We start from the raw sequence: 15,829 nt of genomic DNA, 5'->3' as shown, positions 1-15,829 counted from the left end.
AGTTTTCAGAAACTAAAGCTTTTACATAATATGGAAGTTTTAGTGTTTTGAAGGTCCCGTAAATTATGTAGTGTAGAAGAGTGAAGTCTAAATTACCCACTCAGAAGGGTAACCTTATAGCCCACATGTCTGGATCCATGTATGCAGATGGACAGATACACTTCATTTCTCCTGGGAAGTTTAGTTCTAAAAAGCTATCACTCAGAACAGACGGTTTTATGATTGCATGAAAAGAAAAGGAAAGATGACAGAGTTGCTATAAAAATGAAAGGCCTTTGGAGCATTAGCAGCTGAAAACATTACAGCTTCACTGAAGATGGGAAACAAAAATCAGCTTAAAACTGCAAATTTAAAAAAAAAAAAAAACTTACCCAGAAGGTTTGAAGCATATGGACACCCACCCAGTTTGCAATGAGGGCAATGGGAGCCCCAGACTTTAGCTTATTAAAGATGACCTTTCCCCTCTCTAAAATTTCAAAGCTGACGTTTCAAGTGCTGAGCAGACTGTGTGCCATATGTAACATGACCTCAGCTCCACTCTGCCGGAGCACTGATGGCATCACTAATGAGAGGTGAAAGGTCTTTTTCTTGCAGCTTTTTCAGAAACCCACCAACTCTTGCCTGTGAAGTAAAGCTCCCCCTCTCTGCTCCTTCCCCCCTCCCACCTTGATTTCAAGAGAACTGCATTTAATACACAGCCTCAAAACACTTTTATTACCGGTCAACTTGCTTATAGCCACAGCCAAATGGCAGGATGTACAATCACATGCAGAAGAAAATATTTATTTTGACTCAGAAGGCAAAGGGATTAAGAGAACATTGTATTAACCTTGCCTTTCATCTATGTTTTAAAGGGAAATTCTCCAGAGGCATCCATTGAAGTTCTATTTTTTTTTTAATAAAGAGTATCAAAGACTTTTAAGAGACCAGGTGTGTGTTTATCTGAAGGGAGGAGAGAAAGGGAAGAAACTATATTAGGGGGAAAAGGCAGCTTTCCTCAAAGCCGCTTTAGAGACTGCAAAAAAATATACGTGCAGGAATCTGTTACAGACATTCTACCAGCTAGCGACCCCCGCCCCCCTTTTTCTGCTGCTTGGAAACAAAATCGCTTTTTTTTTTCTAAGCAGGTTGTTATCATATTCATGGCATGGTCAATTTCCGTTTGCCAAGAAAATATTTAGGCTGATCAAAGAAATTACAAAATCGGGTGAATAGAAACAGACGTTCCCACAAGAGAAGCGTTTCTCAATGTGAAGAGGCCGGCGGACTGAAGCCCACCCAGTTACTCCTAGGAAACAGCTCTCTTGCCAGAGGCGGAACTCCAGGGCTGCACGAATTCTGCTGAAAGGGCTATGGAAGAGTCACAACTCTCCAGGAAATTCACATGCAGACGGGGGCTTGAGACTCTCGGGGGCGGCCGTGTAAGGAGATGGTCGGTACATAGAGTATCTATGTACAAATCAGGAGGGCCTTTAACTATGTCCATTAATACAGAGGGGCCTTCCAAGACAGAAGATGAGTGAGTTTGGGCTCCTTTGTTTTGCTTTGCCCGGTTTATTATGAGCATGGAAAGACAAGAACACATTATCCTTTGTACATGACAGATGAGTATGGACTTTGGGAATGGAGGGATAGCAGTTTCTCCCGAATTAATATAAATGCAGTTTTTAGATTTGTGAGTTTGGGTGGGGAATGTTTGATAGTATCGTCTGCGGGGCCCTCTGGTCTCCGAGTGTCCGCTCCGGCCAATTGGTGACATAAATAAGGGGGTCTTCTATTCCTTGGTTATTCCTGGGCAAAGTACCGCCAAACCAGGTAGGGCCACCTGCTTCGGGGCTTGAATGTGAAAGAAAAAAAAACATCGGCTGGCGTCGCGGCTCCCTTCCGCAGGACTCACGAAACTGAAAAAGAGGACTTCGCTCAGGAAAAGGGGATCCGTTTCCCAACTCTCCTTCCCCCCCGCCGCTCGCCTCGGGCAAATTGAGGCTCCTCCGTCGCCCGGGAAGCGTGGCCAACCCTACCGCGACCGCAGTACCTCCAGTTCTCCGGGGAGGGGTGGTCCTGAAGGAAGGCATTAGGTGGAGAGCTAAGGGGTCCAAAGAGGGTTCCCTACTTGTGAGTCCCGCCCCGAGCTACGCGGAGCCGAGACGGGCAGAGCCGTTCCCGGGCGGTGGGCTGAGAATCCGCTCTGCCGCCCCAGCGCCTCCCCGCCTTAAGCCCCTCACCCTCGAGGCTCAACCAGGCAGCCCCTCTCTTCTTTTCGTTTTGTTTTGTTTCGGTTCTTGTCGATCGGTCTCTTTTGCCAGGAAGACAGCGCCCTCTCTCTCCTCCAGCCGCGTCCGCCGTGGGCCTGCGTCCTCGCCTGGCTCCGCTGACCTCCCAGCCTCCTTCTCGCCCCCGCCCTCCCCAGCCCTGTCCCCTCCTCCCTCACGTCCCTACAACCGCCTCGGCGAACCACCCGAGAGAGCGGCCAGGTCCAAAGCCTGCTCGGGTCCGGACCCCTGGGCCGGGCAGGCCGGAGCGCCGGACCTCTGGCCGCATGGCTGCGCGGGGCCGTCCCCTGCGCAAACGCGGCGCCCGAGACTCCTCGCGCGCCTCCCGGGAGGGGTTCCTGGTGTGGACGACCCGGCTTGGGTGGGGCCCCGCAGCCCCCGGCCGGGCCAGCCTGCTAGGGGCGGGGCCGCGAGCGAGGGGCGCGGCGAGCCCTCCCCAGCTCCCGCGCGCTGCGAGCTGGGCCGGCGCGCGCACCTGGCAGAGCAACTTACCCTGGACTCCAAGGCGGGCCCACGAAAGGAGGACCCGGCTTGCGTGCGGGGTGATAGGTGGGGGTGGCGGATGAACTTCAGGAGAGGAAAGGAAAACTCTTACGGCCTTGTTCCGAGCCCCCAAAGCGCCCCTCGCGGTCTGCTGGCTGCCTTGAAACCTCACCCTGCCGGCTTCCAGGAAGGCTGCGCCAAGTACAGCAGTGGTGGAAACGTTGTTGCAAAATCCGTGCCCAGGCTGGTGGGCCAGACGCGCAGGGAGGCCTGGGTGAGTGGGCACCTTCCCAGCACCCTCCACCCAGTGTCTGTTTTTCCCCACAGCTCAGAGGACCGGTGATTTAGACTGATGCCGCGCGGCGCAGTCGGGAGCAGAGACAACGAAGCTTCTGTCCGCGAAAATCTGGATCATTTAGAACCCAAACAATGTACTCGTGTGGGATTGAAAAAAACATTTTCCATATCGTGGATTTGCCCCGACGTAGGTACAGGCCTGAAGTACTGCCCCCCTACTCCCGCCCCAACCCAACCCCTCCTGGCGCCCGGGAGCTACGGGAGGGAGTTCGCCTCGAGCTGACCCGGCTGCAGAGTGCAGGCGGATCCCAGAAAGGCACTAATTGAGTCACAAACCACCCGCCTCCCTAACAAAGCGATCCTTCTCGACAGCTCAGCGCCCAATTTGTCCGAAGTACTTTCTTCCGCAATTCAGATGCATTATCTTGTTTTTTAAAGTATCGCGGCAGAAACGTGCCAATTATCCCGGGCTCAGGTTACGCTAAATGGCGTTAGTCTGAGAAATGCAACAATACAAAAGCCGCGAACGTGCTGTTCGCCTCGCTGCCGGGCCTGCACGAGGGGTAGGAGAAGTGAGCGAAAAGATTGCAGCCGGGCGAGGGAGGTATGGCTCAAGTTCCCACTACAGGTCCTTTCTTCCAAAGGCACCTGCAGAAAGAAGTGTTGGACCTTTGTCACTAGGGGTTAAGGATTCTGAGCAATGGGCCCTCAGAGATCGGAAAAGGAGTGCTCATATTCAGACAAGACCCTGCCACTCTTGTGTCCCCCAGCTTTGGGTCCGAAACAGGTTGGGAGAGGTCAAGGGTCAGCAAGGGAGATAGGGAAGAATCCAATTCCTATTCGGTGACAACTACACTAAAATTGGGAAGGATGGGCGGTAATGGGGAAAAAAAAAAAAAAAAAAAACCCTGGAGGAAAGAGGAGCCGGCTCTGAAGAATGGGAAGAGGCGTTCACTCCAGTGCAACGGGTAGGCCTAGCCTAGGAGCCCGGGAGGCGCCGCAGGATAGGAACACGAGAGAACTGGAGAGGCCGAGAGACTAAGAGGCGTCTCCGCACCAGGGGAAAAATACTCTAAAAATCTTCATTTCAGTCTGCCAGGGTGAGTTTGGGCCTGGAATATGGGGGTGGAGGGAGTAAAGAGAGAATAGTGAAAGGCGTTCGGGTGCGGGCGTCGGGCTGGCAGACGCCTCGCTCACCCCAGCCACCCAGCCCGCAGTAGTAGCCACGCTGTGCGCGCGTCTCTTTCTCCTTCTGCTCGAACCAGCCCCCACATCTTGAAGTAATCAGCAGCAGAGAAGGGACTCGTCCCCCTGGCATCTCAGGTTAAAGAAGGAGGTCCAGGAAAATGTGGTAGAGCCATTACAAGAAACCCGAGCCGCAGTCATCAGGGACTCCAATTGCCATCGCATTAGGATTGATTAGAGACCAGCAGTACCGTAATGACCCGGAAAGAGGGGCAGACGGGGATTATTAATATCAGAATGTGGCATGGTGGGGACGTGAGTGGAGGCAGGGAAGAGCAAAGTGGGGAGGGAGACGTTTTAAATTACTAGGATTTATATGTAAGTGCAGGCTTACCTGAGGAAACCGGATAGTCAGTGAATCACGCAAACAATAAATCTAATTGCATCTAAAATTTCACGAAGCCTGATTTTTTTGGAGGGGGCGGGCAGTAAAAACCACAGTGAAAACCAGGCTAACATCTTAGTTTTTCTAAACACGCAGTTATGTAAACGTATTGCAAGAATCCTCGTGAAGAGTTGGGGAGGATTGCTGGATGTCCACTTTCCTTACCAGTAGGCCTCTGAAAAGAGATTTTGGGAGTGCATTTTTGGGTCACTTTGGGTCTTCCCTCCAGGGCCATGGGACAATGGAATGGACAATTTTTTTTTTTTTTTTTTTGCTTTTACAGAGTCTGCAAAGGAGTAATAAACTAAATTTTAATCAAAGTAGTGATACCTGGGTAGTCGTTTTTGTTTTGTTTGAGAAACCAGCACTCGGGATCCCTAACAGAAGTAGAGAAGAGTGGTTTGTCTCCTTCCTCCGACTATGAGCCAAAACAAATCAGCCCCTGATGGTCTGGGCTGAAACGCAGCTCACTGGATAATTAACTCCATCTTTCCAGTCCACCCTAACTGTTTATTTAGTGTCACCCTGCATTACTGTCACTAGCACTTTCCTCAGAACAGGAGGAGCTGCAGGCTTTCACCTCCCAAAAGGAAATTCTTCTTAGCTTAGACAGATGCAGTATTCAGGATGTACATTAGTTGAGGAAAAAAGCTGATTGGAAACTCAGTGGAAGATAAGGGCTCTCCAGGAGTATCTTTTTGTAAAATTGCCCTAAGGCGACATGAATAAAGAGAAGAGGAATAAGAATGTCTTAAATTCTTAAAAATGGGTTCTTATAACTCTCTCCTTCACTTTCCAGAAAGGTGTTTGGCATCTGATGTCGAGTGGCATCTTCTGGCTCAAACCTGGCAGTTGGTGAGTCCCTGGGCCCGAGTTCCTCAGAGCACAGCTGCAGTGGGCCCTTTTCCCCAACCCATTTTCTTCTGCTCTACCCACGGGCATCCCCACCTTTTGACCACACCACCACTCAGCCTGACAGGGTCCCATCGACTGAGCCCAGGCCCTGCCGAGACTTCAGAGTCACCTTGGTTCACGATGTCAGCACGATGGCTGCGGAACCTCACAGTCCCTGGCTGGGGCAGAAAGAAGCAGGTTCAGGCGCCCACAGCCTTCGGAAGGGAGGAGAACGAAGAGAGAGAGAGATACAGAGGAAAGGGAGTGTGCGGGTTGCGGGGGGAGGCGGATATGCAGGTGGGGAGGAGAGAGATGGAGGGAGGGGGGAAACAATGAGAAGAATGAGGCAGAAAAAGAGGGAGAGAAGGTGACCTGGCGATGAGCAAGACTGAAAGAGAATGAAAGAATGAGAAACGGGTTCACACACAACATGAAGGAGCTTCCTCTTTCAGACAGGGAAGAGAGAATGAGACAGGAAGAGACATACAGAAAGACAGAGATTAGACGTGAGTCCGCGCACAGAGGGAGAGGGTAACTCGTCCACACACACCCCCTCAGCTCCATTCCCCTGCAATCTGGGTTCTCTCTCCCTGGTGTCTCCGTCTTTCACTCTCGCTCCCTTCCTCCACCCCGGGACAATGTGGAGACTGTGTTTTCAGGACCCGCGCAGGGCGGCAGGGTTTTTAACAGCTAGCGGGCTGGCAGCTCTGTTTGTCCAGGTGTGGGCTGGGGACAGCCGTCCCGGCGTCCTGGGCTGGCGCTGAGTTTTTGCACCAAGGAAGCGGGAGGCTCTGCTAGTGCGCTTCCCGCTTCCAGGAGAAAACTCCCTCCCTCCCTCCATACATGCATAAATATATTAGGGGAAGAGACAGATCTTCATTGTTCAGAAATAAGCCGAGGAGGCCGACAGACTCCCCTCGGCCCGGCCTAGCGCGGCTGGAAGAGAGGGAGGCGGAGAGGTGGGGGCCGCACGGATCCGGTGTCACATTGCAGATTCCCACTAAAGATAACGAAACGTGATCTATTTTTCAGAACAGCAAGTGGATGGGAAAGAACCTTGACAACACAAAACTCATTTACTAATGGACTGGTTTTGAGTTTCTCTCCTTCGGGTCCGCAAATCGCCCTGCCTGAGTTCTCGGCCTATTCAGACCTCTCGGGGAGCAGAGTCCCCCAGGAGGCAGGTGGGAGGCTGCTCCCGCGGCGCCGCACAGGTCGTTGGAGCCCAGGATACCTAGGGTCGAGGACACCCGGAGTTTCCGAACAAGCAGAGGAAAAAGATGAATGTTGTCACTTCAACCAGATTTGGGGAGTCTTCGCACTTTCCCTGAGCGACGATGCTAATTTGTTGAAGAAACACCTCCCGACGTCCTTCCCCTCCAAATTACCGATAGTTAAAGTAGGATCCCCGCTGTTGTTGATGGCGAAGGAATTCCAAGAAAGCGGGCCTGGAGCCCCAAAGCATCGCGCTGCAAGCCAGAAGGGAAAGACATGGGTTCTAGCCAGAGGTTTTTGAACCAAGGCCTCATGTCCACTCAGCCAGAAACTCCAGCAGCACCTAGTGCCTTCGCTCTGGCTTTTCCATAGACCCGTTGTGCGCACCCGGCCAGTACCTGCATAGAGGAGGCACACAAGAGCTAAACCTGGCGTCGGGCACCCTTTGCCAGCGCTTTGCCCTCGGGAGCCAAGATGCGGCGAGGGCAGCAGCTAGAGTTGCGCGTTCCCTTTAAATCTCCGACGCATCTCTGTTTTTCGTGTGATTTGCATTGACAGCAAGGGTTTTAAGTTACTAGAACAACTCTAACCTTTCTGTGTGCGATTTAAAATGGATCATTTGGTTTATGTGGTTTGTAAATTCATGTCATTTTACCTCTTTTAGTGGTTTTCAGTGAAAGGTTCCATTTTGGGAAACCTTATATATCCGAGCCAATAATTAACACTTATAACAATTGGTTCCCCTAACCAAGGGATCGAAATAGCAGGTAGTCTCGTTAGTACAAAGCGAATAGCACTTTTCCTTTCTAGTTGCGCTGTCTATTGGGTGAAACGCAACGAGAAGGGCTGGCGGGCCCTCGGCAGAGCCTCGGAGACTGAGCACCACTCCTCAGCACCCTGGTGCCTGCTGCAGTCACAGCATCCACAGGGTCGTCTTCCCAGGTATCACCAAAGTCTAGTACATCCTGGCTTCTTTTGAAGAGAGATGAAAAGTAGTTGGCAGGGAGGTCTGGAGTAAGCCGGGGAAAAAAGGTGGTTATATTGGTGTCTAATGGCCATCTCTCTGCTCGCTGTCATCCCCTGTAAATTTATACCTGCCCTTATTTGTCCAAGTTATGCCTCATTTCCTTATACAAAATTGTTAATTATACAATACACCCCCAACTCAACTTACTGTTTGTCTTTTAAGAGACCTTGCACCACACATTGTAATTCTGCGCACTTGCTCGAGACTTTAGGGTATTAACTGAGTTTTAGAGCCAAGTTTAAACCTCCGTCCTGGTCCTCACGCAGCTGCTGTGTCAATGAGGACTGTTCCAAGCAGAGACATTCCTTCTGGCAGGACACTGCAGCTTCTTAAGACTTCATCTGAAACATCATGAGTACTAAAATAAGACCGCAAGGGAAAATTACCAGACACATGGGCTTGGGCTCAGCCATGCCAGGCTTCCAGTTTGGAAAGTAAGTCATTGGGCACACCATGTGGTAGGGGCTCTTTTGAAATAATGTGCACCCATTAAATGCACTTAAAAATAATTCTAAATGTAATGAAATATCAGTATCTGTTTCCAAGGTCTAATTGCATGGGATACTGCTGAGTTTCGAGGAAGCAAAAAGCATTGTGTGGGAGTTCAGCAAAGAAGTAGCTTCCCTCTACTTGGTATCTCTGGAGCGGCAGCCAGGAGGTGGAAACCCATCATGAGTTTAAAATGTACATTACAGGGTACACTGGACTGGGTGCATTATTTTAAAACCATATAAATAATACAGGGGGGAACCCACACGGTGCTTCTCCTTTTCCCACTTATGTCTCAATATGCAAAGGGTTTTGTGGAGCTGGGCTTTGGCTGGTGGAATCAAAACATTTAAAGAAGACAAAAAGTTTAAAGAGCCTAGAGTCTGTTCTTTGCATTCACTAAGAGCGTGCATTTAAATCAAAAGCATTTTTGAAGTGTACTTACAATTCTGTTTTTGAACTTATCTAATCAGAGATAAGTATAGTCATAAAGTCACTCTCCTTCCACCATTTGGCTCCCCTTATCTCCACCCATTGTTCTTATCTTCTGCCAGCCTCAGCTACTGACAATAGATTATCTTTGTTTAGAAATGCTAATTGTTTTCAAAATCTTTTTAGTAATTGCTTTGGAACAAGGTGTGCAAATGAGGCTTACGATAATTACAGCTTCACTTGTTTGTGCAGTTTTACTAAGCATTCTCCACACATACACAAAATAACAGATGATGGGACTGAAATTGCAGGACATCTCTCAGTCCCTGGCAGTAAAATAGGCCAGCATTGCAATCAACACACACACACACACACACACCCTCTTTATTTAATCTTCTTGGAGCCGCTGTCGTCCTCGCTTTGAGGGAAGTGTCCCTCTTAGAGCCGGGCAAGGATTATGTTACAACCAGACGGCTATTGGAGCCGGACCAGTTTTATTTAATTTACACCCCATCCAGCGCCTTTTGTATGAGGTTCCCAAAGCATCTTTGCTAACAGCAAGTAAAGCTTCTGGGCATTCTGCGGTAGGGGAGGTAGCCTTGGAAATCGCAACCACGCTGACGGGGAAACTGAGTCCAGAGCCTGCAGACTCAAACCATAATTAAGATGCCAAATCACAAGTGAATCCTCGGAATCTTACTCTGCTTTGCAACCTTGCTCTAAACAGCACTGCGCGTGGTCGCAAATAGTCGCGGGCTTCTGACAATGAGAGAAGCGCTCTCCAGCTGGGAGTACGCGTGCCCTTTGGAGGGCGGTGGGGGCGTGGGGGCGGGAGTAGGGAAGCAGAGGAGAGGAAATTAGGTTTGGCTCCTGGAGCTGAAGCCAGTCCGGAGAGAGGCCACTCTTCCAGCGACTGCAGCCCTGAACTCTAGTCTGCTCTTGTATTATTTATCTCGTTCCATAAGCTATTTATCAATTCATTATTTATTCATTCCAACATTAAGGTAATTAAATATGAGCTCACCGGGAAAGGGCATGTCTGCAAGAGACAGGGGTACGGAGGGAGAAGAGGGGAATTAGAAGGTCTGGAGTCATTGATTCGCGCAGAGATGTGCGCGGTTGCCCTTAGGTGACACTGGAGAGGGGGCTCACATTGCAGGGTCCTGACGCGATCACCAACACCACCCCCCTCTCGTTCCCGGGCAGCGAGGCTCCATCCTCACGCCTACCCCCCAAACCCCCGCCCTCCACCTCGCTTCCCACCTCTCCCGGTCCTTCTCCTCTCACCACTCCCAATCCCCCACTGCACAGCTTCGCCCTCCCCGCCCGGCCGGGCGGCGCGCAGGCTCGCCAGCCCGGGATAGGCGCCGCCCGCAGCCAATCAGCGCGCCGAGGACTCTGCGCGCTTTAAGGCAGCAGCCGGGAGAACAGAAACCAAGTTCCCCAGCAACTAGCAGCATCCACCGGGTGGAAGCCTGGAGCCGGCGAGGCCCGAAAAGCTGCGGAGTGAGCCGGCCTCTCCCGAGTCCTGCGCGCTCCCCACTCCTAGTTCTGCTCTTCTGGCGCCGCCCATACCCAAAACTCGACTTGCATTTTCGGCTAGGGAAAGCTTAGGAAGGGGGTTAGGAGCAGCCGCACCCCCCCTGCGGCCGCCGCCCCCTGCATTTTCGGCTCTTCTCCCTACTGCTTGCGCCCGGGCATTGCGCCCCGGCAGGGCCCAGCCATGTCGATGCTGCCGTCGTTCGGCTTTACGCAGGAACAAGTAGCGTGCGTGTGCGAGGTTCTGCAGCAAGGTGGGAACCTGGAGCGCCTGGGCAGGTTCTTGTGGTCGCTGCCTGCCTGCGACCACCTGCACAAGAACGAGAGCGTGCTGAAGGCCAAGGCCGTGGTCGCCTTCCACCGCGGCAACTTCCGCGAGCTCTACAAGATCCTGGAGAGCCACCAGTTCTCGCCACATAACCACCCCAAGCTACAACAACTGTGGTTGAAGGCGCACTACGTGGAGGCCGAGAAGCTGCGGGGCCGGCCCCTGGGTGCTGTGGGCAAATATCGGGTGCGCCGAAAATTCCCCCTGCCGCGCACGATCTGGGACGGCGAGGAGACCAGCTACTGCTTCAAGGAGAAGTCGCGGGGCGTGCTGCGGGAGTGGTATGCGCACAATCCTTACCCCTCGCCGCGTGAGAAGCGGGAGCTGGCTGAGGCCACTGGCCTCACCACCACCCAGGTCAGCAATTGGTTTAAGAACCGGAGGCAAAGAGACCGGGCTGCCGAGGCCAAGGAAAGGTACGCGGCGTACTTCCCGCTGCTGGGGCGACCCGGGGATGCCTTCAATTTCCCTCTGCCCCTTCCCGCCCCCGCAGGCACTCGCCACCGCATCCTCCCGGCCCGCGGGAGCCAGTCCGCGGGGCGGCGCCCGGGCCGCCACAGCCCTGCAGCGAAAGTTCATGAACTCTGAGATCGCTTGCTAGGGACGGGGACTCGTTTGATTTGAGCGCCCGCGCGTGGGCTTCTTGGGGTGTGAGTGTCGAGAAATGCTGGTGCTAAGTTTGTTTTTCATGCTTCCTTGGCTGTTTGGGGAGAGGTGTGGAAGTAGAGAGGGAGTTTCTAGATCAACTAGAAGGGAAGTGCTGATTGGCAACGCGAGGAAAGGGATTCGGTGGAGGCTGACGGTCGCGAACCTCTCTCCTCTTGCTCCCGGGAGGGGTGGAGCTGGCCTGAGACTTCGGCTGTGCCCCCACTGCCTCGCCGAGCTTAACTGGTGCTCCCGTGCTAGTCTTTTGGGCGAGAGGTCACCGTTTCATTCCGCACTAGCCTTACAAAGGGAGGAGTCATTTTAAAATCCACAGAAAGAGAGATTTGGTAGAGGTGGCGCTGCATTTACTTCCCTAAGCCCAAAGCTCAGAAAGGATCGCTCCTCTCTGGGCTCCCTCGCTCGTGGCCAGGCGCCGCGGCCGGTCCGTCTGGATGACCGCCGCCGGACGAGGAAGGGGTCTAGTCGCTGGCTTCTCCCGCCTTGGAGCTCAGAAGGCAGTAATTTTAAAACTCGTCTCTGCCTCCACCCTCCTCTCGCCAACACTCTCCCCCGCAACCCCCCGGCCACCTGGCCCCGCTCCATCCGCTCGCAGTAGAAGTTTCCGACTGAGATTCGGCAGAGCGCGCGAGTGGCGGCAGCAGCGACCTCGAGGAGAGCGCTTCGGGAAGCCGACGAGTTTCGGGGAAACCTGAGCTCCAGGCGGGCTGGGTTTCCTTTGTTTGCTTCCGAACCTGGGGGGCGGAAGATGTCGCCTCCGCTTTCCACTCTGGGTAGACAAGCAGGGGACTTGGATACTTTCAGCTGAAATGGGCTTTGTGGGAGAGAGAGATTAATAGAGAAGGGGAGAGAAAGGGGAGACGGGCAGGCTCTCGGGGTGGGCAGACTGGCGAGCACTCCAGGCGGAAGCGCCCAGAGCTTTCAAATCCTGAAGTTTACTAGCGCCCAGTGCCGGGACTGATCCCTCCACCCCCGGCACCCCGCAACTGCTCACCGGCTGTGCGGGGTCGAGAAGTTTCCCTGGCAGGGAAGGGCGCGCTTGTGCGGATGTCTGTGGAGAGTTTGAGAGCGGGGCATGAGGGACTAAGGATTGAGTGGGTAACACAGGGACTGGGACACTATGGTTCCAGTTAGACTTTAGTTACAAAACTGCGGCGCTGCAAGCCAGGCCCGAGGGCCCCACTACCTGCTGAAATTGGAGAGACTGGCTACGCTCCCTGTGTTTACTCAGGTCACTGGGCCGCCCTGGGCACCACTTCCCATGACCTGTCCTGTGCCTCAGAAACCACAACCTCCGGGCAAGGGCAGGGAAACTCGACGTTTAATTGTTTCCTCATATGGGAACACGACAATTGACTTGATTCACCCCAAACGTGTGCATTGGGGACTGCTTGTCCCTGATCATTTTCTTCATCACCAACAACCATTTGTTGGAAGACTTTCAAAGCTACTTCTAAACGTGCTGCGAGTTGATAGGTATTTAGAAATAACTCCTTGAACGAAATTTAAAAAATAATTGTGTGTTTCCTATGAGCCCTGCCGCTGTAGCTTTCTAAAATCTGGAACAGGAAGGGACTGGCTCCCCATGAGCTCTGTATGTAGCTCCCCATTTCTCCACTCTTCTCAGGACCCTTGGAGATGGGTAGGAGAGCAGAGTTCCTCCCTTTGGGTCTACGACTGATTGCACCATGGCCCATTTCTCCTTCCAGCTCCCCTCCCTCCATCTCACACTTTTTTTTTAACCTACCTTTTTTTTTTTTTTTTAACCATATGGTGTTGTCCTCTATTTCTTAGGGAGAACACCGAAAACAATAACTCCTCCTCCAACAAGCAGAATCAACTCTCTCCTCTGGAAGGGGGCAAGCCGCTCATGTCCAGCTCAGAAGAAGAATTCTCACCTCCCCAAAGTCCAGACCAGAACTCGGTCCTTCTGCTGCAGGGCAATATGGGCCACGCCAGGAGCGCAAACTATTCTCTCCCGGGCTTAACCGCCTCCCAGCCCAGCCACGGCCTGCAAGCCCACCAGCATCAGCTCCAGGACTCCTTGCTGGGCCCTCTCACCTCCAGTCTGGTGGACTTGGGGTCCTAAGTGGGGAGGGACTGGGGCCTCCAAGCAGGGACTAGGGACACTTGTAAATAGAAATCAGGAACATTTTTGCAGCTTGTTTCCAGGGTTCTTTGTGCATAAAGGAACGGTGGACTTTCACAGATATCTTTTTAAAACTCAAAACCAACAGCGATCTCAAACTTAGTCTTCTCTCAACTCTTTCCACTTTTGCATTTCCCCTCCCAGTGCAGAAATCAGGAAGAAAAAAAAAAAACCCAAACAAACAAAAGCACCTAGTCACCCAGTCTTGGTTCTGGGCAACCCATGTTCCTGCTTCAGTAGGCTGTCTTCTTCTTCTTTGTCTCCTTTTTTTTTCTTCCCCAATGAATGGGAATTACAAATCAAATGGATTTTAATTATTTCATTTTAATTTATTTATGAAAAAATCTTTTGGGAAGAGGAAAAGGAAATGAGAAAGAGAGAGAGAGAGAAGTCAAAATTGTGAAAAATAAGAGCCTCCAGCCTGGGAGGAAATGGTTGCATTTTTAAGGTGAGAAGGAAAAATATAACATTTTTTGATGGAGAAAGTTAAGTTTACATTTTTCATATTTAGTGTTAAACAATTTTATGTAGCTTAAAATGAAATAACAGTATTAGGGGAAAAAAACAAGTGCCTAAATGTCTTAATGCTCTCTATGTGAGGCAGTTAGAGATAGAAGTGACCATTAGTGATACAAGTATTTTTGTCAAATTTGGTGGGGTTTTGGGTTGGTTTTTTGTTTGTTTTCTTGGTTTTTTTTTTATGGCAAACTTTCAAAATGTACCAATGTGAAAAAAATACACTTTTCCTGAATGCCAGTTCTTCTCACGCCCTTGAAGCTTTCATATCTGTAGCCTACTCCTGTTAAGGGTTTCTTCTGTTCCTAGTTTCTAGCTTGCAAAAACTATGTAACAAATCTGGCAACCTGGTATTTGTTACTAAAACAGCATGTGTTTTCAGGTTTCTTTTCTATTGTACCTAAACCTGTCTAAATTAAAACTTAGTAGAACACCAGGAGTACGAGATTCTGTTTCTGAAAGGTGAGTTGTATATTGCTGTCATTGGGCCCTGTTTTTTTTTTTTTTTTTTTTTTTTTTAACAGGTAGTTTTGTTGCTTGTCTACTTAATGGTGGTTATGAATTGCAAGGTAGTTTGAAAGCCATCACCTGAACCAAGAGTGGTGACTGAGTTAATTATATGACAGAAAAAGAGTGAAGTTAGCTTTGGGTTATTAATTTATTTTCTTATTATTTAGGTATGCAATTTTGTTTACCACTGGCTTTTCCCCACAACATCCGTATGTTAACTCAGCTCTTTTGTATTAACAAATTTATGACCAGACTGTGAAAGTGAAATAATTTATCTGCTTGGGGAGAACAGAGGGGGACTCGAACAAGGATAGGAACTTTGTGAATTAACTTGCACAAATAGAAAACAGACCAGCAATACAGGAGCTCTTTGCAGTGCTGCTGGATAGTGTTCAGAAAAATCACAGTAATCATGTAGGCTCCATATTATTTTTGCCTGGGGCAAAAATGATGTATCTTTGTATTTAGCTTTTAAAGTTAGTGAAACAAATGGCATTATTTATTAAAATTCTACTCAGGACAACAGGATTGGCTTGCTTGTGCTTTGTAAAATATTGTTCCCCAGAGAGAATCTATTTATTTTCTGACATGACAGTTTCATAATTTTGATTTTTCCTCATCTGTAAGTGTCACAGTTAATACAATCATTTCTTTTTTTTTTCTTACCCTTTTCTATCTTTCTTGTGTGGATCTAGGAAACCGAGGTGGGGTGGGGATTAAGGCCTTATTACGACTTTTTTTAAATGTCAAATGGATTTGACGGAGTTCAAGGGAGAAAGGGTCACTGTACTTAACTGTAGTCACTTTTACTTATAAAGTCATTTTTCCCTCAGTGATGGACAGATGTGCACACAGCCGCTCAGAGACGATCCCTTGGAGTGGGAGCTCAGGGTCCCAATCTCCCTTGTTAGTGTTTTGGATCATTAAGTTGGTGTTTATTTAAGTCACGAGGGTGTTTATTCTCCACGTCTTGGGCCAGAGAGAAATGCCACCCTCTGCAGGAGGGGCTCTCACAGGGGATCTCCGCACATTCTTCACATTCACTCCCCAAAACAAACACCCTGCACAAAGATAGCTTTCAATGACCCTGACAGGCTTCAAAGGGCACCGCGGAAATCTCCCTGGAAAATAAGGAAGGGCCAATTACTTTAATTTCTTACATGCCCTCTCTTCCTACTCTGGTGACTGCCCCCCACTCTTCCAGCTCTGCTTAGTATAATTTTAGGCTCGTGGAACTTGGGTCTCCCAGGGCGCCAGAGCCCACTTCCTGCTCCCTTGGTTGGTGAATCTTGGAAATGTGTGCAGATCTGGCGAGGAGCAGAGCAGCCTGGTCCTGTAAAAACCCTTGTGATTACTGCTTGTAAACTCGTTAAAAGGACAATTT

General features: G+C 50.5%; 1 protein-coding gene and 1 long non-coding RNA gene across 3 annotated transcripts; both read left to right on the top strand.

Moving 5' to 3' along the window:
- The first annotated feature begins 2,737 nt into the window (after nt 1-2,737).
- Nucleotides 2,738-8,842, top strand: LOC112311840 (uncharacterized). Of its 2 annotated transcripts, none has more exons than XR_002975472.4 (3): nt 2,738-3,240; nt 5,483-5,538; nt 6,610-8,842. It is a non-coding gene; the product is annotated as an uncharacterized lncRNA (long non-coding RNA). The 2 variants fall into 2 exon arrangements; XR_002975473.4 differs by having other exon boundaries at nt 2,738-3,244.
- Nucleotides 8,843-10,161: 1,319 nt separating this feature from the next.
- SIX1 (SIX homeobox 1) lies at nt 10,162-14,973 on the top strand. The gene is made up of 2 exons (XM_024568153.4): nt 10,162-11,023; nt 13,065-14,973. The coding sequence occupies exons 1-2, from the start codon at nt 10,464-10,466 to the stop codon at nt 13,357-13,359; spliced, it is 855 nt and encodes a 284-aa protein (XP_024423921.1). The 5' UTR covers nt 10,162-10,463; the 3' UTR covers nt 13,360-14,973.
- The last annotated feature ends 856 nt before the right edge of the window (nt 14,974-15,829 follow it).

This window comes from Desmodus rotundus, chromosome 7 (genome assembly GCF_022682495.2).
Source record: "Desmodus rotundus isolate HL8 chromosome 7, HLdesRot8A.1, whole genome shotgun sequence".
NCBI classification, from domain to species: Eukaryota; Metazoa; Chordata; class Mammalia; order Chiroptera; family Phyllostomidae; genus Desmodus; species Desmodus rotundus.
Note: the sequence above shows the minus strand (reverse complement) of the source record. Positions and strands in the feature narration are given on the sequence as shown.

Excerpts from the sequence above, each read along its gene's own strand:
- SIX1 (XM_024568153.4), top strand. The coding sequence starts at position 10,464 with ATGTCGATGCTGCCGTCGTTCGGCTTTACGCAGGAACAAGTAGCGTGC. Across the intron at positions 11,024-13,064 it reads GCTGCCGAGGCCAAGGAAAG|GGAGAACACCGAAAACAATA; the intron begins GTACGCGGCGTA and ends TCTATTTCTTAG.